Source organism: Vicugna pacos, chromosome 12, assembly GCF_048564905.1.
Source record: "Vicugna pacos chromosome 12, VicPac4, whole genome shotgun sequence".
NCBI classification, from domain to species: domain Eukaryota; kingdom Metazoa; phylum Chordata; class Mammalia; order Artiodactyla; family Camelidae; genus Vicugna; species Vicugna pacos.
In genome coordinates, this window is record NC_132998.1 from 31,902,301 (window position 1) to 31,928,833 (window position 26,533).

Genomic DNA, 26,533 nt, shown 5'->3' on the forward strand with positions numbered 1-26,533 from the left:
ATTAATTCTTTTTTTTTTCTGATAATGGGTTATGAAGGTGGTATAGGTAAATGAAATCTATAGACCTTGAATCTTATTTTAATTATAACTATCAGTATCTTCCCCTACTAAATATTTATAAGGTCTAATAACGTGCAGGAAATTTAAAAATAATTTGAGCTAATTTATAGTATTTCCTCATTTTTTTTCCCATTCTTTGCTGGAGGTATTCCTGAGCAACCTAGTGTTCTAGTCAGTTTTAACTGAAACTTGACTTCCCCCCAAAGACACCACTGCCCTTGCAGTTCTCTCTAATAGAGATATCTCATCATCCACGCATTTCACACATGGTACAAACCTCAGTTATTCTTTCACTCATATCCTATCCATATGGATACCATCTCCCGTGGGTTTTATAAAATAGACATATCTGCTTGAATTTTCTTCCTCTTCTTTACCTCTGTATCTCCACTAGTGCAGATTTCTTTGTTTCCTCCCTAGATTGTTGAAACAGACTACAAACCTGACTCCCTGCAATCAGTTTGTTCACTCTGTTCACCGTCCAGCTGTCATTAGAGATCTCATTTTAAAACACTGACCAGATCCAGAAACGTGCTTAGTATCTTTCTGATAACCTCCTAGGTCCAAATTGCTTACAGAATAAAGACTAAGCTTCTTGGCATGTTATAAGGCTCTTCATAATCTAGAGCAAACCTATCTTTTCTCCTCTCATGTTTGATTGTTTTTTAAAAATTTTTTCTTGAAAAATACATGATAATTTTGACTATTCAAATAATTCAGAAGTAACTATTTTGCATACATTTTTTATATTAATGCAAATATTTCTCATCATTAGAATGAGAATTATAATAGTATCTGTCTCATAGTTGATGTATGGATATAAATGAGTTAATGTAAAGCATTTAGGATATTGACATACACAAAATTATACAGCTTGTTTATTTCCTTTAATATGTTTTCAAGGCCAGTACATATAGATCAAACTTATTTGTTTTAATAGTTGCAATATTCTGTAGTGTAATTAAATCCTAATAAAGTTTTCCCTTTTGATGGGCATTCATGAGCTTTTTCTTTTTTACTATTAAAATTATACAATAAATATTTTCATGCCAGTAGTCTTCATTTCATAGGCGTCTAGAGGGATTTGCCAGAAAAAAGCTGTGAAATGTAATCTATGTACCGCCGACTATGAACAATAGTAAAAAATCTCATTCTAGTGCCACAATAGAGAAATTGGTGAATATAAGAGAACCCTTAGGAACAGACCAGCAGTGCATACAGGCATACCTTCGAGATATTGTGGATTCGGTTTCAGACCACTGCATTGAAGCAAATATCACAATAAAGTGAGTTGTATGAATTTTTTTGTTTCTCAGTGCATGTAGAAATTATATTTACACTATACTGTAGTCTGTTAAGTGTACAGTACCATTGTGTTCAAAAAGCAATGTACATACCTTGGTTAAAAAATACTTTATTGCTAAAAAATGATAATCATCATCTGAGCCTTTAACAAGTTGTAACCTTTTTGCTGGTGGAAGGTCTTGTCTTAATGTTGATGGCTGCAAACTCTTCAAGGTGTTGGTTGCTGAAGGTTGAGGTGGCTGTGGCAATTTCTTAAAATAACACAACACTGAAGTTTTCCCCATTCATTAGCTCTTTCTTCCATGAACAATTTCTTCATAGCATGCAGTGTTGTTTCATATCATTTTACCCACAGTAGAACTTCTTTCAAAATTGGAGTTAGTCCTCTCAAACCCTGACACTGCTCTATCAACTAAGCTTATGTAGTATTCTAAATTCTTTGTTGTCATTTTAACAATCTTCACAACACCTTCTCTAGGAATAATTCCACCTCAAGAAACCATTTTCTTTGCTCATCCCATAAGAAGTAACTCTTCACCCACTCAAGTTTTATCATGAAATTGTAGCAATTCAGTCACAGCTTCAGGCTCTGCTTCTGGTTCTAGTTCTCTTGCTATTTTCACCACATCTTCCTGCACTCAAGTTTTGAGCCCCTCAGAGTCATCCATGAGGGTTGGAATCGGCTTCTTCCAAACTCCTGTTAATGTTGATATTTTGACCTCTCCCCATGAATCATGAATGTTCTTAATGGCATCCAGAAGGGTGAATCCTTTCCAGAAGGCTTTCAATTGACTTTGCTCAGACCCATTAGAGGTATCATAGTCTTATGAAATGTATTTCTTAAGTAATAAGACTTGAAAGTTGAAATTACTTCTTGATCTGTGGGCTGCAGAACGGATGTTGTGTTAGCAGGCATGAAAACAACAATCTCATTGTATACCTCCATCAGAGCTCTTGGGTGACCAGGTATATTGTGATTGAACAGTAACAATTGGATAGGAATCTTTTTTTCTGAGTAGTAGGTCTCAACAGTGGGTTTAAAATATTCAGTAAATCATGTTGTAGACAGTTGTGCTGTCATCCAAGCTTTCTTGTTCTATTTACAAGCACAGACAGAGTAGATTTAGCTTAATTCTTAAGGGCTCTAGGATTTTGGGAATAGTAAATGAGCACTGACTTCAATTGAAAGTTATCTAATATTTTTGGATATTAAACATACCTTTCTGTGAATGATTTTTAATTTAATTTCATTGGCGTCAGAAAACATATTTTCTGTCATTTGAATCTTTTATATTTACTGAGATTTGTTTTATGATCCACAGTATGATATATTTTGATAAATATCCTGTGTTCACTTGAAAATGTAGTCTGCTGTTATTGGGTAAGTGTTCTGTAAATGTCAGTTAGGTCAGGTTGATTGGTAGTGTTATTCAAGACTTACCTTTACTGAATTTCTGTTTACTTGTCCTATTAATTGTTGAGAGAGGGGTGTTGAAATCTCCAAGTATAAGTGGGTAGGTCTATTTCTCTTTGCAGTGATATCAGTTTTTGCTTCATGTATTTTGAAGTTCTGTTATTAGATGCAAAAAACCACTTAGGATTATTATGTTCTTCTGATAAATTAGCTTCTTTATCATTATGAAGTGACTTTATCCCTTGTAATATTCTTTGCTCTGAAATCTGGTTTGTCCAATGTTAGTATAGTTATTCAGCTTTCTTTTGTTAAGTGTTAATATGATTTTTATGCCCTTTACTTTTAACATACTTGTATCTATATTTAAAGTGGATTTCTTGTAGTGGACTTATAGTTGGGTCTTACTTTCTTTAATCCATTCTGATGATTTTACTTTGTTAACTGAGGTGGTTAGAAAATTGATAGATAATGTAATTATTGATACGGTTATGTTTAAATCTGCTTGTAACAGTTTGCTTTGTATTTGTCTCAATTATGCTTTCTCTTTTCTGCTTTTTTCTTTAGACTCTTTTGGATTATTTTTCATTATTTTATAGATTATTTAAAATAAGTACAGTGCATTTATTTTAACACTTGTTTTACCTATGGCTTATTTATTCATTAAAAATAATCCTTTATTTAATTTTTAAATTTATGTAATTTAGCATGCATTTATTAAGTAGCTGTTGTGTTGAGTGTTTAGAGAATTATTGCAGTAGGTGAATCTTCTTCTGGGTTTTGGAGGAATGGTAAGGTATGAATTGGTTAGAGAATCTATTATAGGTTAGTAGAAGGGCATGATTAAAAGCACAGAGGTGGGAAGTTAATAGGGAAAGACCGGATGAACTTAGCAGGAGGAACAAAAGTATAACAATTTTAAGAATATAATAGGGGACTGAAAATGCTTCAATGATTGATTTAAAAAAATGTTAAAAGCTTAACAATCTTAATGAAATTGTAAAACATATGCACAATTTATAACTTTCCTGGTTTAACTATTACTTTTTTTAATACTTAGGAGGTAAGCTCCCATTAAATAAAAGAAACCACTGGATTGAAATAAAGTTAAAACATTGCAATTGACTAATTATGTTTGAATATTAGTTGCTTCAAGACCTTCTTTATTTTCAAATAAATTGTTTAATTCTCATCTAACTTGACCTCTCTTCTTTTTGGAACAATTTCCTGTTTTAAAATGTAAAATGATTTCTCTTGGTTTTATTTATTCCAGAACAACTCTCAGTGTCCTTCATACAACTTTTTCCCTCTGCTGGACCCTTCCGTACTGTTAATTAAACATGGTTCTGTTGTCTATCCACATTTCTCTCATTTTTCTTTTTCTCACTGTATACTTTCATATAAGTTCTCTGACAGTTTCAGTGAGGTCTGGGAGGTTTTCAGGCTTTGAGTTGCCTGGTACTTCAAACTATCTACCCAACTCAGGTTTCAATTTTTTTAACCAGGGATTGATACTTTTAAACTAATATCAACCATTGAGAGAAGGTTTCACCTTGTCCCTATATACCCATTTTCCACTGAGGTATTTAAATCTAATGCCCTCCCTCATACAGAGTCTGATTTCAGGCACTCCCCTGGTTTTACCTTCTGTTTAATAATAATTAGTTCTAACAAACATAATAGATGCCAGTAGTATGTTCTACTACTGCCCTAAGTGCTTTATGGGTATTGATTCATTGACCCTGACAACACCATAAAGTAGTACTATTATTATCATCTCTATTTTGTAGATGAGGAATTGAAATTCAGTTAGGTTAAACACCTCATCAAGGGCTACCCCCAGCAGTAATGGAGCCAGAGTTTTGAACTCAGGTAGTCTAACTTCTAACTAGATATTTTTGTAGTCTTCTGGGGATTCTTACTTTTATATAAGTATATCAGTTACTTAAAATTGGGTCTCCAGACCTGAAGTCATAGTTTGCTCTTCGTCTGCAATGTCTTGCCCCAAGCAGATTTGCTTCTTTTTTCACATCTTTGTTAATGTTGTCATTTTCCTTCTAGTCATCTAGGCCTGAAGTTTGAGTCAATCTGTGCTACTACTTTTTTGTTCCTTCAGTTGATGCCTGATTCTTATTGATTTGTCCCTTTAATAACTATCAAATAAATGCATTCTACTCATTTTCATCATCTCACCTTAAAGTTGGTTGTGATCTCTTGTTTGGAATAGCTGTTCTTTTCTCAGAGATGCCTGTGTGCTCTGATACCCAATTATCTTACTACTCTGGAATTGTTAGTTATTTGTCTGTTTTCCCCATTAGAGTCTTCTCTTGTAAAGAAGAACCTTGAATTATGATTTTGTATTCTCAATGCCTAGCTTAATATGTGACATACAATTAGTATACAGTAAATATTTTGTGAATACCTAAATTAGTTTGTCATTAGATGTTAGTTTTAATGGCTCTGATAACATCAGATAAAGTCATTTTTTTGGTCTACTTTTGGAAAATTGTCTTTCAGTGCCTAATTTTTTTCAAAAGCTATACCTAGTTTTTGTGTAATTGTAGTGATCAAGGATAGAGTGTACTCTTTCATATAGTTATGTGTTATCTTCAGAACATATATAATAAAATAATAACTTCAGAACTGTTAGAATCTTATTATGGTTTGTGACAATCCAACTAATTATATTTTCATGAATGAAATACTTATTATATTCTCTTGGTAGCAATGGAACAGCAAAAAGTGTTTCTATTCTTCCCATATGCAAAAATATCTTGTAACTTATATAATCACTGTCATCTCAGAATGAGTGTGTGAAAAGGGAGGAGGCAGGTGTCATAAGTCTTTATTCTTTGGTAAAGAATATAGTAGCTGAATGTTAGTTGCGTCCAATATTTAAGTAATGATAGAAAGTGATAGGGAATTTTGGGGTACAAATTTAATGCATGGCAGTGGGCCTACATTTGCTAATAATTTCTGAAGGTAGTTATATTCCCTAATAATTTCCCTGCATCAAATAAATGAAGTTACTGTTCTGAGGGGAATGCATAAAAGGTGGCAATCATTTTCTACATGACTAAAATTTTCGTGTGCATCATGCTTCTAACTGTGGGACTCTCAGGCTTCTTTTTGTTTTTCAAAGCACGATTCTGCTTAACCGTTAACTCTGCGCTTATGCTTTATTTGCAGCATCTGGCGAGGCCCCAATGTGAACTGCACAGACAGTTCGGGTTACACTGCTTTACACCATGCAGCCTTAAATGGACATAAGTAAGTGCCATTTATTTGGACTGGGATCTTTGTGTATTTAGTTACCTGTGATGAAGTTAATTGTGTCTGATGATACCTGTCTCATGTTGCCATGAGTCCCCTGGGCTTAGATGAATTTGGAGAGGCACGAGGTGTCAACAGTGACAAGTTGAAAGTGGTAGAAATGTTGCTGAGGATGATTATGTGCAGAGTGTAAATCATGTCGAATATCACACAGGGAAAATGGAAGAACAAACAGGACCATAAGGGAGTGGGATAAACTACTTAATGACACTTCCCTAATTTTTGGGTGTCTTCATCAAGTATGGGATTATTCACTGGGAATGAAATCTTAATAAAGTCTTGCTGTTACAAGCTGTGGGCATTTACATGAACCACTTCAAAATTCTTCAGATTAAGCCAAAATGCTTTCTGTTTGTCATTGACGGATGGCCTTTCTGGTTTTGAATTTCTTTAATCTATGGAATTATGTTTCAAATAATGTGATCCTGTACAGTTTGGAGAGTGAAAGAATGTATAGCCTTAACCACCACTTTATTAACAGTGTTTTAGCCAGGTAACCTAATGGTTTAGTGACAGAGTCAAAATGTGAGGAGTCCGCTGAATGATTCAAATGTTCTGCTCTGTCATCAAAGGAAAAGTGACCCCTTTCAGATGTCTCCCCCTCCTATCTGTTTTTCTTTTGCTTCAAATGATTCAAGTTAGTCTTTTCAGATCTGGATCTTGTAATTTCACTTCAGTTTTTTAGATGTGGTAGTTACTACCTTAAAAATGCTAGTTCCCTTTCACTTTCCCACCTCACATTTCTTTTATTCTGTGAATTGAGACACAAGCGACTTAGTCATACTCAATCAAATCTTATGGGCTTAAAGCTCTTATGCAAGAAACATCATTTTTGTCATTATTTATCATTATTACATTTTTATCTTAAAACTTACTGCATAAATCTAATATTATCATTCTGTTTGAAGAATCATCTGGATTATGTAAAATATCATAATGTTTTATCACTTTGATTATTAGTATCAGTATTTCCAAATTACACTTCTTTTCATCCAGTCCTTGTTCTATATTGTATCAATTTATATACCATCTAATTTAGAACTTTTTATTTTGCTGACTCTTTTTCAGCTATATTGCTGTCCTCTGTATAGTGGAAAATGTGCCCAGATCCCTACCATCTGAATCTTTTAAAGGAATTGCAATTTATTCTTCTTTGTACCTGGGTCATCAGGAGCGAAGTCAATTAAATTAGCCCAGGGTATACAATACTGATATCTTCTCTGCCATCCTAGTTGTGGTTTCAGGGTGGTACCATATTTCTTAGTTCCAGTTGGAAAGACAGACTATCAAATCTGATGGATAGAAGATCTTGAACCTGACAATTTGAGCTATACTACTTTTCTTGTCTATCTCAGCTTGACATCATAAATACTTCTACAAATAATATTGTCCCCCAACAAACATATCCCTCCTTGATTTTCAGTGAAGTTCTAACCACTGAGGTTTGTTTCCCTGAGGCCTATTACATAATTTTTAGTTTTTATTGGCAGTGTGCAAAGTGAGGAAAATTTAGGTGAATTGAATAGCAGTCATTACGATTATCACAAAGAGATGGGGGATTTGACTATATACCTTTTAAGATCTCTTTAATTGCAGATGTTCTCTGAGAATTGTATGTCTCTGCTTTGCTTTTATCTAAAGGACTCATTTGTCTTTTCTTTTTAACACTTTCTAGAAAGATTTTACTTAGTGTCATTCTGTAGGCATTGGAAAAAAAAGGAAAATTCTAATCCCATCCCTCCCTCTCTGCTGGTTACATGACCTTGAGCCATTTAATTCAGCTCTTTGGGTCTCAGTTCAATGTACTGAAAACACTGGCTGAATATTTTTCATTATTCCTTCCAATTATAACATTTTATGATATACTATCGTTATTATTTGTGGCTCAGTTATGTACTATGATGCTATAATTCTAAAATTTGGATTTTCATCTAGAGTATAAGATGTCTTGATTTTAAATTATTTAAATTATCAAAGACCTTTAAAATTAGAGATCACTTATTCTACCCTACTCTCCTCACTGTTCTCATTTAACAGTTGGAGAAAAAAGACCACTCTGGATAATTGACTTAGTGGCTACTTAGATATTAAGCTGGGGCTATATCTACAATCTAAGTATTCTAGTTCCACATAGATACTTTTTACCAGTACTTTACATTATCTCCCCTTGTGGCTGTATGCACTAAGTTTTCTGAATTCTTATTGGTTTTTCTCTGTCACGTTATGTATTTCTAGGCTGCCTCCCATTGTCATCAAGTAGTATGTTCTCATGTAATGTTAATTTAAATATTGGCTTAAGAAGAGATATTTGAAGGAGATAAAAGTGTCACAGAATATACCTCAGAGCCAGAAGACAATGGTTTTACCTTTCTTTGTCTTTGCTATTCTCACTTAGCATAGGTAATGGTCAATTGATTGTGTTTATTCTTCCCAAGCAAGCCTTAGCAGGCAGCATAGAAACACATCTTTTCTGTGTTTGTTACTGCTGCTCTTATATCCATCAGCTCTAGATTGTTTCCATAAACACTATGATCTCTAGGCTGAAGTTCATGAAATTATAGAACTGGAATTAATGTTACAGGGTCCTGTAGTTTATTCTTTTATTTGAGCACATGCTTTTCCCCTCCCACAGTATATAACCTATGGCCTTTATACTGCAAATTAAGGCTGTATCCTCTTTATTTTGTACATTTTATCAGGAGCTCTTGTTTATCACTGCTTGTTAATCCGCGAATGGAGCAGCATTTTGTTGAAGTACATTATTTGATAATTAACAGTTCATCTCTGCTTAGCCAAATCAGGGCACAATAGAAACTGTACTCTATTGGTGATTTCCTGAGTCATTTGCAATTACAAATTAGAAAATTATGACCTTCAAACAATAGAGAAAAACATGGTAAGTAGAACGAAATTCACTAGTAATGATTATAAATAAATTATTTCAATAGATAGGCTAGAGATCTATCCATTTCTCTTTCTTTTTTATCCTTTTTTAAAATATAAAGGATTCATTGTCTCTCTCACATATTTCTACTGCAGATTAGATTCCTTTAATTCTCTTCTGAATAGCAATCAGCAGGTCTTTTCTCCCTCCTTCCCTCCTACCCTCCCTCCAATTCTCCTTCCTTCCCTCCCTCTCGCCTATTCCTCCCTCTTTCCCTCACTCCTTTCCTCACTCCCTCCTTTCTTTCCTTCCTTTTTTCTGCCTTTCCTTCCATTCCTCTTTTCTTTTCTTTTTCTTCTTCTGTCCTTTCCTCCTGTCTTTTAAAATAATAATCTTATCATTCCCTATAAGGTTTTACTAAACCTGTGTATTCATATTTCATTTCAGTTTTCCTTCTCTTAGCATATTTCTTTTTCTTTTCTTTTTTTTTTTTGGTTAAGTTTCATCTCATTAAACTATATTGAGTACATTGTGATTCTTGGATACTGTTTTGAAAAATGTCAGTACTGAATTATTATTGTATCCTTCAAATATGTATGGACTTTTATATGTGTGGGGTTAAAATTTTTTTATTCTTGCTTCTCATTCTTTAGATATTTAATGCTTGAATCCTAGACTCTGTTATCTATAATCCAAATTGTTTCTCAAAGTGGATCTAGAATCCAGATAGTAAGCTATCTGATTTGCTCAGAATAGGTTTTCTAATGAAAGAAAGGTATTTCCTCTAAAAACTTGTATAATCTAGTCCATGAAGTTGTTCTTTGAATAACCTATAAATATCTTTTAGTTGATTGCTTCATTCTTGGATAGGGATATTAACTAGTTAAAATTTGCCTTTATTCACTATAGAAATCTATGAGAGTGAATTCAGTACAAAAAGGAGCTTCAGCTAGAAAATGGAATGTATTGTCCTAAAGTCAAACATATTTGCAACTTTGTTCCCATTAAGAAGAGATAAAATCTTCAAGAAAGTCTGAAATTAAAATGTCCATAATGAATTTGAGAATTTTATTACTTTTTTAATACTAAATCCATATGAAGATGATTTGCATTTATTTCAAAATTCTTTGGATTACTACTAAGCACAGGAGAATAGAATAAAATAAGTATCTTTGGTTAATTATAGGGAAACTTGCTGTTGAGGTAAACAAATTTGTTATATTGAACCTTCCCAATTAATTTAATTTTGATCAGATCATACACCGAACTTCTTAAAAGACATTTCATATTAATGAGAAGTATTATTTATGTCTATCAGAAAATGAAACAAATTAAACATAATAGCAAAAATCAATACCTTTAGAATTCCTATTTTTACCTGAACTTACATATGTTAGCCTCAAGCTACAAAATGTTGTAATGATTTAAATGGGATTATTATTAAATTTGATTTTTTTTCCTTTTTCAGTTTTATTAGGTAGAATTATTACAGTTTGACTGCACATACATATTATATTGCATGTAAATACATATATATTGATATTTTGTTGTGCTCCTGGGAAACAATTATTTTTCCTGTGATCTCATCAACCACATTTACTTTAGTGTTTTAGCATTTCTTATTTATCAAATTCTGTTAAGAAAGAACACCACTTTAGGTTTCAGATATGAGAATTACTTCCCTGCTTGCTATTCTATAGCCAATATTCATCAATATAACTTCATATTTCAAGCCAGGTAACCAAGCACAGTCAACATGTTCATTTCTTGATACCTCTGGAAGATAAAAGATGGAACTTAAGTAAAAAAGAAAAATGGATGTTAAATAAGTTTATTATGTTTGCAATATATACATATATCAGATCATCATGTTGTATACTTCAAACTAAAATCATGTTATATGTCAATTATATTTTAAAAAAATTGATTTGGTGGAATTCTTGTGTTAACTAGCCTTCGTGTTTAGATACTAAACAAAGTACCTGGAATTAATTTGTTCTTAATGAGCCTGGGTGAAAAAGGCCTGTGTAATATATATTACTTGTGATATACATGGATGCATCATAAGAAAGATTAATGACAATTTGTTGATTAATATTTTACTTAAGATTCAGTAAGACCAACAGGCACTAAAAGATATAACTTTGTATTTCACAAGTATGTTTTCACATTAGAAATCTGAGCTCAGCCAGTTCATTAGCCAGTTTCTCTGAATAAGAGGAAAGACTCAACTTAAATAAAATTTAAAAAACAAATTTCAATTTAAAAATAAACAAATTTAATAAGATACTTATTTAATAAAATGAATAAGTTTTTAAAAAACTTAAGTAAAAACAATAGTATTTAGTAAAGATCTTAGTATTCACCAAAAATAATTTTATAAACATACAGATTATTCTTTTCTGATTTAGATACTAGATGGTAGTAATACTTCACAATACAGGTGATCAAGAAGTTAACTCGTTTTTTCACCATATCATAAATTTTCCTGATAAAGAAAAATTCAATGCATATCACTTATATTGTTAGAAAGTGTCAAAAAAAAAATTGAGCCTAAGCATATATTAAACTGTGAATGGTCTGAGTGAGAGTGGAAGAAAATAGTACTGATGATCCCATCACACTTTCCTCTTTCCTCTTAGGAAGGAAATGCTTTTAGAAGTTTCAGAATGTTTTTTTATTTGCTTAGGCATTGAGAAATGAAATTAAAGCCTTTCATGTAACTGTCTTCCTCTGATGTATGAATTTGGTTTGGAGAAGGCTTTTTTTTTTTTTAAATAGGATAAATTCTACTTGTTACATCCAGGTATGTAACTGTACTCCCTTTGGTATTATTTTACCTTTTATTTAAGTGCTGATAAATTTTAGTTAAAAAAAGATCACTATGATTGTTCAAAATTGCAACAGAAAGCTTTGAGAATAGTTTTCGATTGTATACAGTTTTATAGTCATATTTATTTCTCATTTGATTCACATTTTGAGACCCGCAGCATTATGTAATCTCTAAATTCTATTTTAACAATATCTAAAGGAGAGACAGAGGTTAGTTGAATTGTCCGAGGCAATAAAGTTAGTAAGTATTATCAGAGAGTTGGGACTTTACACCAGAACTTCTGATTCTTAGCTGCTTTTGTTGAACTCATAAATATTGAATCATTTTCACCTCTTTGTAAGTTATTTCTCTCAGAGTAGAAGACCCTATATAACAAATCTTACCTGGCAGAGAAGTGAGAAGAAGCATAGGAACTGGACAAATTTCAGGTTTCCTTCTGCTTTTCAGACTTTTTTTTCAAGGTGATTTGGCAAGCATTTTTACTTAAAGGATTTTATTTTTACTTGGGGTGAGAGCTAATATTTGTGTAGTGTTTTACTGTTTAATGAGTGGCTTCTATTTTATGTTCTCATTTAATGTTCATATCAGTCTTGAGCAATAGGCGCTATTATTATTATTATAGTATTTTCTACAGGAAAGAAAAAGAAAAATGAGACTACATAATACTCTAGGATTGTATCATTAGGTGGTTTGCATAGCTGGGACTTAAATCCAAGTCTTCTAATTTCAGATCTTATAAAATAATACTGTTTTAGAAAAGAATATTAAAATGAGATTCATTTTTATTTTCTCTGAAATCTTATTGTTAGAAATTGTGTCAGTGGTAGAACTTGTCTCATAAATGAATTTCCTCTTGAAATAATTTCTTAGGCTTGGAGGAGGAAGGCAAAAGAGTGCACAAGTATAAACAACACACATTCAAAGTATTTGGTGTGCCATGGCTGAAAAGTTATTAAATTTGGGGGGGGGGGCTTGGACTTAAACTACAAGGTCCCTTTCCTACTGTGCTGTCTGCTTTCTCTTTTATATGAATCTTCAATCTCTTAATCCATTTCTCTATAGGAATGATGTATAAACTCCCTAAATATCTCTTAGTGGTATGATAACTTTTTTTTTGTAAACAGGGAGTTTGCTTGTACCTCAACTCTTCCTTTAGACTAAATCTCAGACATGAGTTATCTGGAAAGATCTCCCTCCCTTTTTAAAAAGATGAGAGGAATTATCCTTTTAATTATTTTATTTAACTTATTCAGTTAATCAAATTAGATAAATGTTTGCCCAAATGAATTTTATTAAGTAGTGTTATGGGTTAGTAAGTGCCCTGTGTATGTGGTGTGGTTGTTTCCAGGTGAGTTAAACAGCCAAATGTTGAATAGGCAAACTCTTAAACCTGATTTTATGTCTCAGTACTATGAATTACTCTAAATTGGCAGCTGGTATCTAGTACACTTTTATACTTATCTGTTTAATAAAATCTGTATAGTTCAGTGTATTTTCTTTTTTATTATATTCTTTTTTTTTCTTTGTAGGGACATAGTTCTCAAACTGCTTCAATATGAGGCATCAACAAATGTAGCAGATAATAAAGGTTATTTTCCTATTCACCTGGCTGCCTGGAAGGGAGATGTGGAAATAGTGAAGATTCTTATTCATCATGGACCATCACATTCCAGAGTCAATGAACAGGTATATTTGTCAAATATCTGCTTATGCTATGATTTTTCTAGAGTTTTGTAAAGGCAAAGTCACATTGAAAAATTGGTGATTTCTGTCTTTATCCTGTCCAAAACCTTTCCACTACTGAATTTCCTAAAGGAGAAATTTGAAAAATTCTTTGGCATTTGTATATGGTACATTGACACTAAGTTGGGCATTTGTAAAGATACTTGTTAACAAAAAAATCCCATGGGGAGGTAGTTGTAACATTTCTGCCTGCCTTACATAAGCATCTATTTTATAATTATTGACTGTTTAAAGATAGAACAGAATTCACATTTGTAATGTGAATTAGTTTTTCTTAATACAGTTTAAAATGCTAAGACAATGATGACAGCTGTCATTTGCATAATTCCTTACCATTTACATAGCACTTTCACATTAAGTACAATTTTGTGAACTAAAATACAGAATACAGTGTATATATTTGCTAGTCACATATTAAATTAAAAATTTGCTGTATGTATATATATGCACATTTGCCCAGAGTAAGTTGAGTAAAACACAGAAGCAGGATAATACTGATAAAGTCAAAATATTTACAAGTCCATAGTATCTATCTTACACATAATGGATGTATTTAAGAAGTAATGCCATTCTCAGTATTCTGAATAAATAAGACCACAGATTCTAGCAAATAAAATACAGTCTCCTAGTACACTATGATAACAAACATCTTGAGCTCTGCATGCCCCCTACTGTTCCCATTTTGTAAAACTATATTTGAAAACCAGCATGCAGTCCAACAACTGAATTACAAACATGGCATTAAGCTCCAGGTTGGCTGTTGTCCAATATCAATGCAAGTAGGTTACTCTGGGGCAAGCATATCTAATAAAGTACAATTAGCATATTGTTCAAATGGATACAGACTTTGCAGACCTTTGAATGAAATTCAGATTAAAGAATAAAAAGTAACACTTGCTAGCTGTAAACCCCCTTGGGAAGAAAAATACTTTTTTTCCTGACATAAAAACACAGTTGTATAAAAAACTAATCATGGAAAATGTTTTATTAATTGGGAAAATATCTTATTAATATTTATCACAATAAAATTTCTGTATTTACAGATTATAAAATGTGGAGTGTTTTTTGTGAGAGTACAGTTATGAATTAATCTTTAAAAAATGACAGATATGGCTGTCTTTATCAGTGGATCATACTAAAAGGATATTTATGAGAATACTGTCTGTTCCTCAGAAAACCAAGTTAAAAGATTGTGGGATGAGCCATCTGGTGGTTATTCTTAAAACTGTCTGAATGCCCCAAAACAAGCCTGAAATAATAAGATGGAAAAACAATCCAAGGTTAAATAAGGGAATGCTATGCTAATTTCTACAAACAAAGTATTTTTAAAATGAGTGAAAATAAAAAAAAACATTTTGAATTCACTTATATTTTTATAAGTTGAAGATTTAAATGGCATGTAACTGTAATGGTTGGTGTGTTTTAAAGAGAAATACTTGTTTTCTGTGGTACTGTATGGATCAATTAAAATATTTAAAAAAAATTTTTTTGAGCAGATTGGACTTCAAAATTCTTTTTTCACTTCTGTTGCTTTATTTTGTGTTTTTTATTGGAAACAAGTTGAAATTTATTGACATTTTTAATACCATGCTTTCAGTATTTTTTGTTTATTATTATGTATATATTCCTTTAGTGCTGACATAGTTCTCTTATTCAGTGTCGTTTTTCCTAAAAGTTTCTGATGTGGGAATTTTATTTTCATAGGTAAAATGATCTTAGCTTTGTTTCTTTTTTTCCCCCCCCCGAATGGGACAGAAATATGCTAATTGATTATAAGCCTTTATGTATAAGAAATAGAGGGAAGGAATAAAAATGATAATTAACATTTATTGAGACTTATAACAAGACACTGCACTAAGCACCTTTACCTGTAGTATGTTATTTAATTAATTCCCACAATTCTCTGAAGTGATTTTATCACTCCCATTTTATAGATTAGGAAATCATGCTCAATAAAGCTAAAGAACTCATCAAAGTCCATATTACTGAGTGACTAAAACTGAGACTTGGACTCCAGTCTCTATAATTCCAGAGCCCTCCATAATAGCACATTGCTATTGTCATCATAAATCCCCTCAGCTATGGAGTGTTTACTATATGCCAGGCATTGTGCAGACTACTTCATCTACATTATCTTTCTAAGCTCTACCACAGCCTGATGAGATAGGTATTAATTACTGTTCCTACTTTATGTACAGGAAACCACCTTAGAGAGATTAAGTAACTTGCCCACAATATCACAACTACTAAGGAATGCAACCAGTATTTGAACTCAGGTGTTTCTGATCCAAAGCCCAAGCTTTTAACCAGTAATACACCATGTTATGATGTTAAAATACATATAATTATCAGGGTTTTATTCTGATTTCTGAATGTTATCTTTGGTTTCTAATATAGCTTTGTTTAAAAATAATTCTATCTTAACATTTTAATATTTAAAGTTTGTAAGGCATTTTCCTGTATGTTATCTCTTGATTTATAAACTATGCTGTGAGGTTTATAGGGAAGGTAATATTTAATTTTACAGTAAGATAGGTTCAGAGAAATAGAGTGATTTACTCTTGCTAATAAGTGGATGTTAGTGCTTCAACCTAGATCACCATTTTATAGTGCTCTAGAGTTAGTGGTCAATTTAGGGTGACATAATTTTGAAAACAAAGTGGACTCTGTCTTGATTATAGTTTTTATAGTTGCTACATCCTTCCTATCTTTTGTCAACTGATTTATTATTTCCTTTTTTCTGATATGTATGTTTTCAATTTATATTTCTCTGTATATTCAGTCCTCCCACCCCTTCCACCTTCTCCTCCTCTTTTTCTTTTTGCTTTAACATTAGGGCAAAACCCAGAGAAGCCTAATCTCATAAGTGTATTCTTGTGCCATTCACCAAAACTGAAACCCGACTAGTGTTAGATAGTTTCCATTAGTTTTACTTTGAAGTAAGACTTTTGGTAAATAGCTTTTGTTAACCAGTTTCATACTGCCACCCATTGTCTGAAAGTGTCCTAATTTTTCAGAGAATGCCCATCTGTTAAAAAAGAAAGAATTCAAAACCGTCTAAGAATGCTTAGTGTAGACATACTAGCCGTTACTAGGTAGTGCTTTATCACAGCCTATTTATTTCAAATTGAATTCCCTTAGACCACTAGCGAGTATGGACATGAGTATATAACCACGTGTCTTTTATAAGGTACAACAGTTGTGGTCTTCATTGATGTGACAATTCAAGTATGTGTTGGATATTATGGATGAACTCTATGAATATTTTCTTCTGAGTAGGTCTTGAGTGTTTCACGTAATTTTTTTCTTGAGATGTGAACAGTGATAATTGGAGTTAATAGAAAAGTTTCAGCTTTGCACTTATAATTTCCTCGGCTAAAGCATTTGCAAAGGTAGAGAGGTCTTTGAGGAATTATTTCATAATTTGCTTTTATTTTTCTTAAAGAGGTTGCCTTGCAACTGGGTTCAGTTTTCTCCATTTTAACATTTTTTATTCTGCTAAAGTTCTAGGAAAATCTCATTGATTTTCAAATGAAACACTTAGAAGCTACACATGTACTACTGTGATACTCCTGATAAACTTGTCTGAATATGGGTGTAGGTCTGCCTCTCAATCCATAATTATATTTGAAAAAGATATGGTTTAATCTTAGGGCCAGTGTATCTTCATTCTCTTTGCAAAAGAAGCAATGATTTGTACTTAAATGGAAAATAAAGTGAAAGTTAATTTAAGAAGCCTTTCTGTAAATCTTTCATTATCAAAGAATTTACTGTCTCAACTGTCTTCTGGAAAGCCAGTCTGTTAAAAGTGTGTTGTAATTTTATAAATCTCTCTCATTAACAAATATCAGAGAGACATGATGTACAGTGGAGATAACATTGACTATCTGGGCCCAGCAGGGCCACTGACTAACATGGTTAAATCATTTATCACTCTTGGAAATTGGAATATATAATGTATGGAAAATTTTGATTTTTCCATTTGAAGTGATAAAGATAAAATGGGATTTTTTGGTGGTAATGATATGATATAATGAATTGATATGTACTTTTCATATACATATAGATACTTTTATCAAATATAAAATTCTGTAAGATACTTAGTAAAACAGATAAATCTTAAACTTAGATTTTCAAAGCATCTCTGATTTTAAATTACCATGTTTGGATTTTGATAAAGAATTGAATTTCTGAAAACTTGCAATTTATGTTCTTGTCTCTATAGAACAATGAAAATGAAACTGCCCTACACTGTGCAGCTCAGTATGGTCACTCAGAAGTTGTTGCTGTTCTCCTAGAAGAGCTCACTGACCCTACCATCAGGAACAGCAAGCTGGAAACTCCTTTGGACCTGGCAGCCCTCTATGGACGGCTTAGAGTGGTCAAAATGATCATCAGTGCGCATCCTAACTTAATGAGCTGCAACACTCGAAAGCATACACCACTACACCTCGCTGCACGCAATGGTCATAAAGCAGTTGTTCAAGTGCTGCTGGAAGCAGGGATGGATGTGAGCTGTCAAGTGAGTCTTCTTTGAGCTATGCTTCAAAAGCAGTAATGCTCTTGCTTTGCTTTAAGATGCAGATGCTAAAACTTACATGAGGAAATCTTACCATTTTTTAATAAAATTATCCACAACTATTTTTGTAGCTGTTAAACTCAAGGTGTTACGGAAATGACAGGCCAGCCAAGAAACAAGCACCACTCGGAGGGTTGGAGTACTCAGATTTATTATGCCGTCGGGCTCAGAGGGGCTTCTGCTCTGAAGCTCTGAGCACCTCCAAGACGTGTGCATGAGGTTTTACAGGGTTAAGTACAAGCTTGGGGGTATTCGGCCAATAGACACAGAACAGCTTTAGCAGCAGCATTATCACAAAAGTGGAGGGAGGCAGCAAACCAACATGTCAAGGCCACATATGTTTCTCTGAAAATCCAGCTGGCTAGCAAAACAACATGAGCAGGGAATCAGCAAACCGACACTTATTAACTTAGATTTATGGGTTAGCCCAGCAGAACTCAGATCAGTAGTCCGACACTTGTTACACTTAGATTTGCCAGTAGGCCCAGCCGGGCTTTTCCTTCACAAAGGTACTGTGCCACACACTATTGGGAAACATGAAGAGACATAAGGCATAAGCTCTAAACTTATTCTAATTTGAGGGATGTACACATGAAAAGTTATTACTAGGTGACAGCTGCGTGTGGTATTGTTAGTAATTATTTCCTTTCTCCCAGTATCTAGCATACAGCCTGACATACATTAAGAATTCAAAGCTGAATGAAAGGAAGAAAGAAAGAAAAGAGACAAAATTCACTTAAACACTTTTGAGTATGTACTTTGTGTTTATATGTTGACACATTTAGAATCCAATTCTCATGGCTGTCCTGTGGGGTTGAGAGCTATTAAGCTCCAGTTCAGAGATAAGGAATCAGTTTCAAAGATTTAGGAAACTTGCCTAAGGTCACAAAGCTGATAAACCCAGAATGTGAATTTAGACTTACTGATTAAACTCCAGGCCTCTTTCCACAATAATATACTGTCTATGCATGACTAATGAAGGAAAAGATCATTATGCCTAAGGGCAATAAGAAAAAATTTACTGGAGAGGTGTAATTTGAGTTGAGCTTTGAAGGACAGAGAACATTTGGATGGATTTTGTCTTTCTACAAGGAAAAGCAGCCAGCTTTTATTATCTGTCTCAAGTTAGCCCTAGTTCCATGGTTAGCTTTTTTTTTTTTAACCATTTTTTCCTTTTATGACTGTTTATTGGCTCCCAAGTAACTGGCAAGAATACTCACCTTCCAGAGACCCTTTTGGTCCAGGGTTAATTGTAAATCAGTTAAGTGACTCTGCCTTTGGGATTGAATGGTTGTTGCCTGGGGTAATGGGTGAGACTGCTATGTGTCTTTCATGATCCAGCAGGCCATCTTGGGCTTGTTCACATGGCAGTGGTATGGTTTTGTGTGTGTGTGTATGTGTGTGTGTGTGTGTGTGTGTGAGAAAGAGAAAGACAGAGAGAGAGAGAGATTGCTTTTTTAAAAATCTTAGACCTTCCAATTCTAGGTTTCAGGCTGACACCCTGAATCAGAATTTTCCTTAGACCTTTGCCTGTGTTATTTAGTTGTTTAGATATTTTTAATATATTTTCTTAATTTCATATTTATTCTACTTTGGCAGCCTTGAAAATAAACACAAGAATTTTTTTCTAGCCCTCATATTTTAAAAAAAACCACTTTGTTCTCAAAGGAGTATTGAAATTAGATAGATACATGTTTACTATTTATTGTAGGTGACTAACAAATTTCTTTTCTTAAAGTATTGTCAACTAAAATAAACGTGCAGCCTAAAAGTTGAGAGTTCTGTTTTATTTGGTGAGAGGAATCGAGCCTGGATGACAGCCTCTCATATTGCCCTGAGGGACTGCTCCAAAGAGGTGGGGGGGGGGGTGGAGCTAGGATATATAGGAGCTTTACAACAAAGACCAGGTAGTTGGAACAATAAAAGGTTACTTGTTATCTAAAGAAAACCAGGCATCTCAAGTTATAGAATTTAGTGCTTTTCTGTGTATGGGAGGAAGCAAACATTTGGGCTCATTGAATTCATTCCTTTGACAAGCTTCTAGCTATCTAGGGCCAGTATCTTGTCCTTTATTATTCTGAGTCCCCTCAGGGTGCACCATTGTGAGTGGCTGCAGAGGCTGGGCTGCAGGCATGTCTTCACTGTGGGGGGTAGCAGCACTAGTTGATGACTTGATGGCTTCAGCATTCTTTGTTTACTGATTAGGATTTGCAGTATTTTTCATTCACAGTATGTTTAATGATAAGCTAGACATTTATTGTCTAAATGTTGAATTTCTCTAATCTAGGTTTATTGCTTTCATAATATTTCTGAAATATTTCTAAACTTTATTGCACAGACTGCATTATAACCAAGGGCTTTCACTGTGACTGAGATCAGAACTCACTTCATGATCATGGCCAAGATCTTTTCATGTTTTGTACTAGATGACATGACTAGAAAAGAAAGAGTTGGGATTCAATTTAATGAATGTATATGGTATATCTTTTTTAATGCAAAACACTATATTTTGTGCTTTTGGAGAATTAAAGATAAAAAAAGATCTCTGCCCACAATTTAGTGGAGGACACAAAAACTTGAAAGAATAACTTCTATACATGACATATTAAAAAAAAGCTAGGACAAAGTGCTATTAAGATGCAAGTGAGGAAAATATAGGCTTTGTTGGGGGACACCACAGGCTGGTGTCACAGGTGGTAAAAGAATTTACCAAAGACGAAGAATGAAAATAGAAAAGGAGTTTTTTAGGTTACACTGCCATAGACAACTGTGGGCCACACAGACGAAAGGGTTCTGTGTGAGCACCGAGAGTTGGTTATTGAGGTCTTTTACGGGTAAAGGGTTGATGAATACAATGGGTTGGGGGCTGTGTTGTGCACAGTTCTCTGATTGGTTGTAGGTGAGGTAGCAAATTTAGGGTCCATGAATGGGGTTGTGGAGTTAATGACTCTGATAAGGTGGAGGCCTGGGCTGAAACAAACCAGCCTGAGGTATCGTGAGATTAGGCATTACCTGGGGCTATTAGCTTGTTAGGGCAAACACGCCCAATAAAGAGTGTACTTTATCTTTTTAGAGATCTCAGGCAGACTTGTGAGAACCTAGTGTTACAGAAACAACAGGCCAGCCAAGAAACAAGCACCACTCGGAGGGTTGGAGTACTCAGATTTATTACGCTGGCGGGCTCAGAGGGGCTTCTGCTCCGAAGTTCTGAGCACCTCCAAGACGTGCACATGAGGTTTTATAGGGTTAATTACAAGTATGGGGCTATTAGCCAATAAGGCTCAAACAACAAAAAGCAAGGAATCAGTACACTGGAGCTTATCAATTCGGAACAGATCACGTTACTGACACTTGTTGAGCTTGGATTTACGAGTTAGCTTGTTAGCCCAGTAAACTGACAGTAAACTTCAGATTTACGAGTTAGCCCAGCAGAACTTAGATCAGTAAACCGACACTTATCACACTTAGATTTGTGACTTAGCTTGTTAGCCCAGCTGGGCTTTTCCTTCACACTAGGAATAGGGGTCCTTGGACTTTGAAGGAAGTCAGTTGACCCTACAAGCTTTAAGAGGGAGAACTTGGGAGGACATTGATAGATAACGTTTGTAGATGACTTTGAAAGTCTAAAAGGACTTTGAATTTTTGGTGTAATTTAGCTTGCAGATGTGGATTATTTGACTAAACGAGTGCTTCAAAATATGGAATTTTGAATACTTTTAGATGGGGTATATACCTTCTAAGGTCCCAGTCTCTCTCTACCCTCATATCATTGCCAGACTCATTCCTTTAGTTTTCTCCTTGGCAACTCATAGCATTTGGGTGTGTTACTCACATGTCAGACGAAAGGGACACAGTTTAGTTTAGTCTACTATGAACACTTAATCAGAGGCATCAGGGCAGGTACCTGAGCAGGATTGGCTACATTTTGGTTGCTCTACCTCTTTCATTAATGTTCATTCTGTGATTTCATCTTGAAGGTTTACTGGAAGTACAGCTGACAATGTATTTCCAAAAAATATTTTAGTGACTTGAATCTTCCACTAGATATAGTTAGCCTTAGTTGAGTTTTTGATTTTATTATTACTGCTTTCTTCATAGAAAACACTTTTGGGCGGTCTCATTGCCCTTTTTTGGTGAATATTCAACTTTATTATGTTATTCAAATTAATTGTCACCTAGTTTTCCCATCAGATTCACCACAAAATTTTTTAATAATTAAATTTGAAGTAGATATTTGTTGATATTCTCATTGGCTGAGAGTGAACAATACCAGACAGTAACCTTAAACTGTTTCAGTGGCTTTAAGATTCATTAATTTGCTCTAATTAATCAGTTGAGAGTTAACAGTATTAAAGATAATCCCATTTGGCCAATTACAGTAATACACATTTCAACTTCATTACATTCAAGTTATTATGAATAATTCTTTAAAATTTACAGATGGCTTTGAAGGATTTTGTCTTTTCCTTTAATTGCAAATATTTTAAAAGGCAGCACTTTTGTTGGTATTTTTTGTAGAAGTTTTATTTTCTGCTTCATTTCTCTCTGAGACATTTTGAGTTATAACACATATTTGCACTAGTGAACAAAATAATTTAATTCCTGTTTGGGTGAATTTCAAAGTAGATTTACTTATAAATCCTTTAGTATTAAAAAATTTCTTCATAAAGAAAATCAGTCATATTAAGATATTAAGAAAGTAGGGTTTAATTGGCAAGATTCTCTTGAAAGTAGCAATTATTTTTATGGATTTCAAACCTGATTTTGGGTAACTAGGTAGTGTTAGTGTCATATTATGCTAGTGCTTTAACTGTGTGCATTTCTTATGTTTCTCTTGTTAAAACTTGAAGTTACATAATTAGCATAACAGTAAGCCAGTTGGATTTTGTATAAATGTTAAAGGAAATGAAAGTAAAATTATAGAAAATTAATATTGAAGAGTATAAGTTACCATGCTAGGAGCTGTTAAAGTGCAAATCTGAGTAAGGTACAGTTTTTGCTCTCAAAGTATGTATAGTGGCAGGAGACATATGTGCGTAAATGGGTAGATTACATTTTATTTTCATTCCTTCCCTATAAACTTTTACATTGAAACTTTATAACTCTATTACTCCCTGGTAGCTTTTGCCACAGTACTGCTGTACAACAGACACAGAAATCTCAGATATTAGTAGGCAGTAGCATTTTTTTCTCATTCATAAGTTTACAGGCCAGCTGGGGAAGCTTTATTTCATGGTGTAATTTAGTCTGTGCAGCTCTGCACAGTGTGTTTATTATCGTCCTCCTGGAACTAGCCAGGGCTTGGCCTAAGCCCAAGCAAGCAAGCACATTTTGCTTGCATCAAATCAGCTCTTATCCATTGGCTAAAGCAAGCCCCGAATCAATGGATAGGGATATGGGCTCCACCCAAATAAGTGCAGAGAGCTGCAGTGTCATATGGCAGAGGGCATACAAAAGGAGTGGCCAGTAGTGTAATCTGTCATGTCCCTATTCAGTGGTAAACTGCTCTCATCTTCCTGATCTCTAAGCATCAGAGTGTCCCAGGGCTTAGTACTCAGACCTCTTTTCTTCCCTGTCTGTACTTACTTCCTAGTTGGCTTCATCCAATCTCTTGGCTTCAAATGACATCTTTATCTAACAATAAAAAGTTTATTCATTCATTCTGGACCTCACCCTGAACTCTAAATTAGGTGTATAATTGTCTTCTGAACTTATCTATTGGATACTAATGGGCATACAAACTCAACATTTCCAAAACCAAGTATTTAGCCTCCATAACCCTTTTTCCCCAGATTTGCCCATCTTCCAGTCTTTCCCATTTCAGCAAATGGCAGCATTGTTTGGCTGTTTGGCTCCAAAACTTTAGAGTTTCTTTCACATTTTACATTTGGTTCCTCATAAAATCCTATTGACTTTGTGCTCAAACTGTATCTAGAATTTCAGTACTTTTTATTCCCTTCACTACTACCACCAGAGCCTAAGTCTTGATTATCTTTTGCTTCCTAACTGGTTTCCCTGCTTCTTCCTTTGCCTTTGTATTAGTCTGTTTGGGCTACCATGACAAAATACCATAGACTGGGTGGCTTAAACAACACAAATATTTTTTATCACAGTTTTGGAGACTAGGAAGTCCAAGATCAAGGTTCTGGCTGATTTGATTCATGGTGAGAGCTTATAGATGGCTGCCTTCTCACTGTGTACTCACATGGCCTTTCTTCTGCACACAAATGGAGAGACAAAGAGAGCTCTCTGATGTTTCCTCCTCCTCTTATACGGACACCAGTCTCATCGACTTAAGACCTCATTTAACCTTAATTACTTCTTTAAAGACCCTATCATCAAATGTAGTCATATTGAGGTTTATGGCCTTAAAATTTGAATTTGGGGGGACATAAACATTTGGTCCATGTTATAGATGTCTTCACTCTATTTTCAACAAAGCAAGCAGAGTGATCTCATTATATGAAATTAAGTTATATTACTTTTTTATTTTTCTCAAAAACCTTCAGTGGTATTCCATCTCACTCAGATAAAAAGCCCAAATTCCTTACAGTGACTGACAGGGTCTAATCTGACCTGGTCTGACTCTCTCTCTGAAGCTACCTCCTGCTGCTCTTTGCCATTTTTCACTTAGCTTAAGCCACAGTGGCCTCCTTGCTTTTGCTAGAACACATAGTGTGTGCTCCTGCCTCAAGGCCTTTGCCTTACCAACCTACATGACTTCCTCCTCTATTTTCTTCAGGTATCTGCTCAAATGTCACCTTAATAGGAGGCCATCCCTGACCTGTCTCACTCACCGCCCCAGTAACTCCTTTTCCTTCCCCTTTGCTGAATCACAGCTTCCCTATCAGAACACCATATCCCTTCCAGCCTTCTCAGGATGGGCTACCTGGCACATGCTACACCAACAAAAATTTTGTTCCCTACCCTCATGGAATTGAAAGCATGGTCAGGAAGACAGAAAATAAACACATAAACTAACAAAAATTACAAATTGTAGTAAGTGCTATCAAGGAAACAAACTGGTTCTTGTGATTGAGAATGAAGGGTGGGGGAAGCATCTCTTAGGAAGTGGCATTTAAAAGGTGCTAGTTCAGAGAAGTGAGAGATTAAGCCATGGAAACAGAGAAGGAGACTCTAGGGAGAAACTGAATAAAGAATATTCAGGGAGTTTCTGAAAAAGAAGTCTGTAAAAAATCAGTTATAAGAGGAATGCCAAGACAGTACAATTACATATACTCAATTCATCCAGTCACCATGTATTTATGGAGTGCCTGCTCTGTACCAGGCATTGTCTACTGTGTGCCAGGATATGGCAGTAGTAAAATAGACAAACATTTTGCCTGCAAAAGGGAAGAGGATGTTTTCATAAAGTGTGGAGTAAGGAAAAGTGAGATATGGGATAAAAACTTGAAGTCATAGCAGGTTCACAGAAAATTTCTTTGGTGGTTTATTTTGGTAGATAGTGAAAAAGTGTGTATTTCTATGCAGAGTGGAAGGACCAATGAAGAGACTGAAATTGAAAGCGTAAGAGAAGTGGTGAGATACTTCATGAGCAAAATTCAGGAAGCAGAAAGTGATAGAATAAAGAGCACAACTGGAAGATTAGCTTTAAGGAGGGGAATGGGTATTTCTTCTGAAACAGAGTGAAGGAAGACAGGAAAGATAAAGAGACTGGCTAGAAGTCCCTAGTTAAATAGGAGGAGAGGTCTTCTTTCAAATAGGAAAAATGGTATTTCTGAATTTTTTGAAGACATATATTCCTCTTATGCCATTTATCCCCAGCCTAAACCTTCTTATAACTTTCAGCTGTTCTTCACATAATGTTTTTCTAGGTTCTTGTTTTGGGACAGTCTTCTCTGGACACATTCCAATCTGTCAATATTCCTGTGAAAGTTTAGTATCCACACTTGAACACAGTACTCTAGATACAGTCTGAGCTAATGTAGGATACAAAAGAACTGTTGCCTCTCAAGTTTTTTAGACATCATTTATTGGTTTACAAAGGCTAGAATGTTCTTATCTTTTCAGTTCTTACCTTTTATCCAAGAGATGCCTGCATGGTTAATTGGTACCAGCCAGGGCATCAGGGGTTGTTACCTCTGAGTTAAATGCCATTATCATTGGCTTTTCTTTTTCCCCCATCAAGGTTATTTTTACTCACTGATTGTTACTTCTTGCAGTGGTAGTGGGTCTTGTTTCCCTTGTGTACTCTGCTACTTGTGCTAATTTCTTCTGACTATCACCAAAGTCCTGTTTTATATCTTGTCATCATTGTTCTATTTATTTTCTCCTTTAATAAAGAATTGGTGTTCCTTTATCTGGTTATTCTCTTTTGCAAGCTTAAGAAGGGCTCTGGTCAGAGTGTTAAATTTGGAAGGGGGA

General features: G+C 34.3%; 1 protein-coding gene across 4 annotated transcripts in view; it reads left to right on the top strand.

The window, feature by feature from the left end:
* The window catches only part of ANKS1B (ankyrin repeat and sterile alpha motif domain containing 1B), an 862,484-nt gene that overhangs the window by 96,643 nt on the left and 739,308 nt on the right, over positions 1–26,533 (top strand). For all 4 annotated transcript variants that reach the window (XM_072973193.1, XM_072973192.1, XM_072973191.1 and 1 more), the window contains exons 2-4: positions 5,966–6,046; positions 13,356–13,512; positions 17,795–18,091. In XM_072973193.1, the coding sequence (XP_072829294.1) occupies positions 5,966–6,046; positions 13,356–13,512; positions 17,795–18,091 (535 nt within the window). The remainder of the gene's footprint in view (positions 1–5,965; positions 6,047–13,355; positions 13,513–17,794; positions 18,092–26,533) is intronic.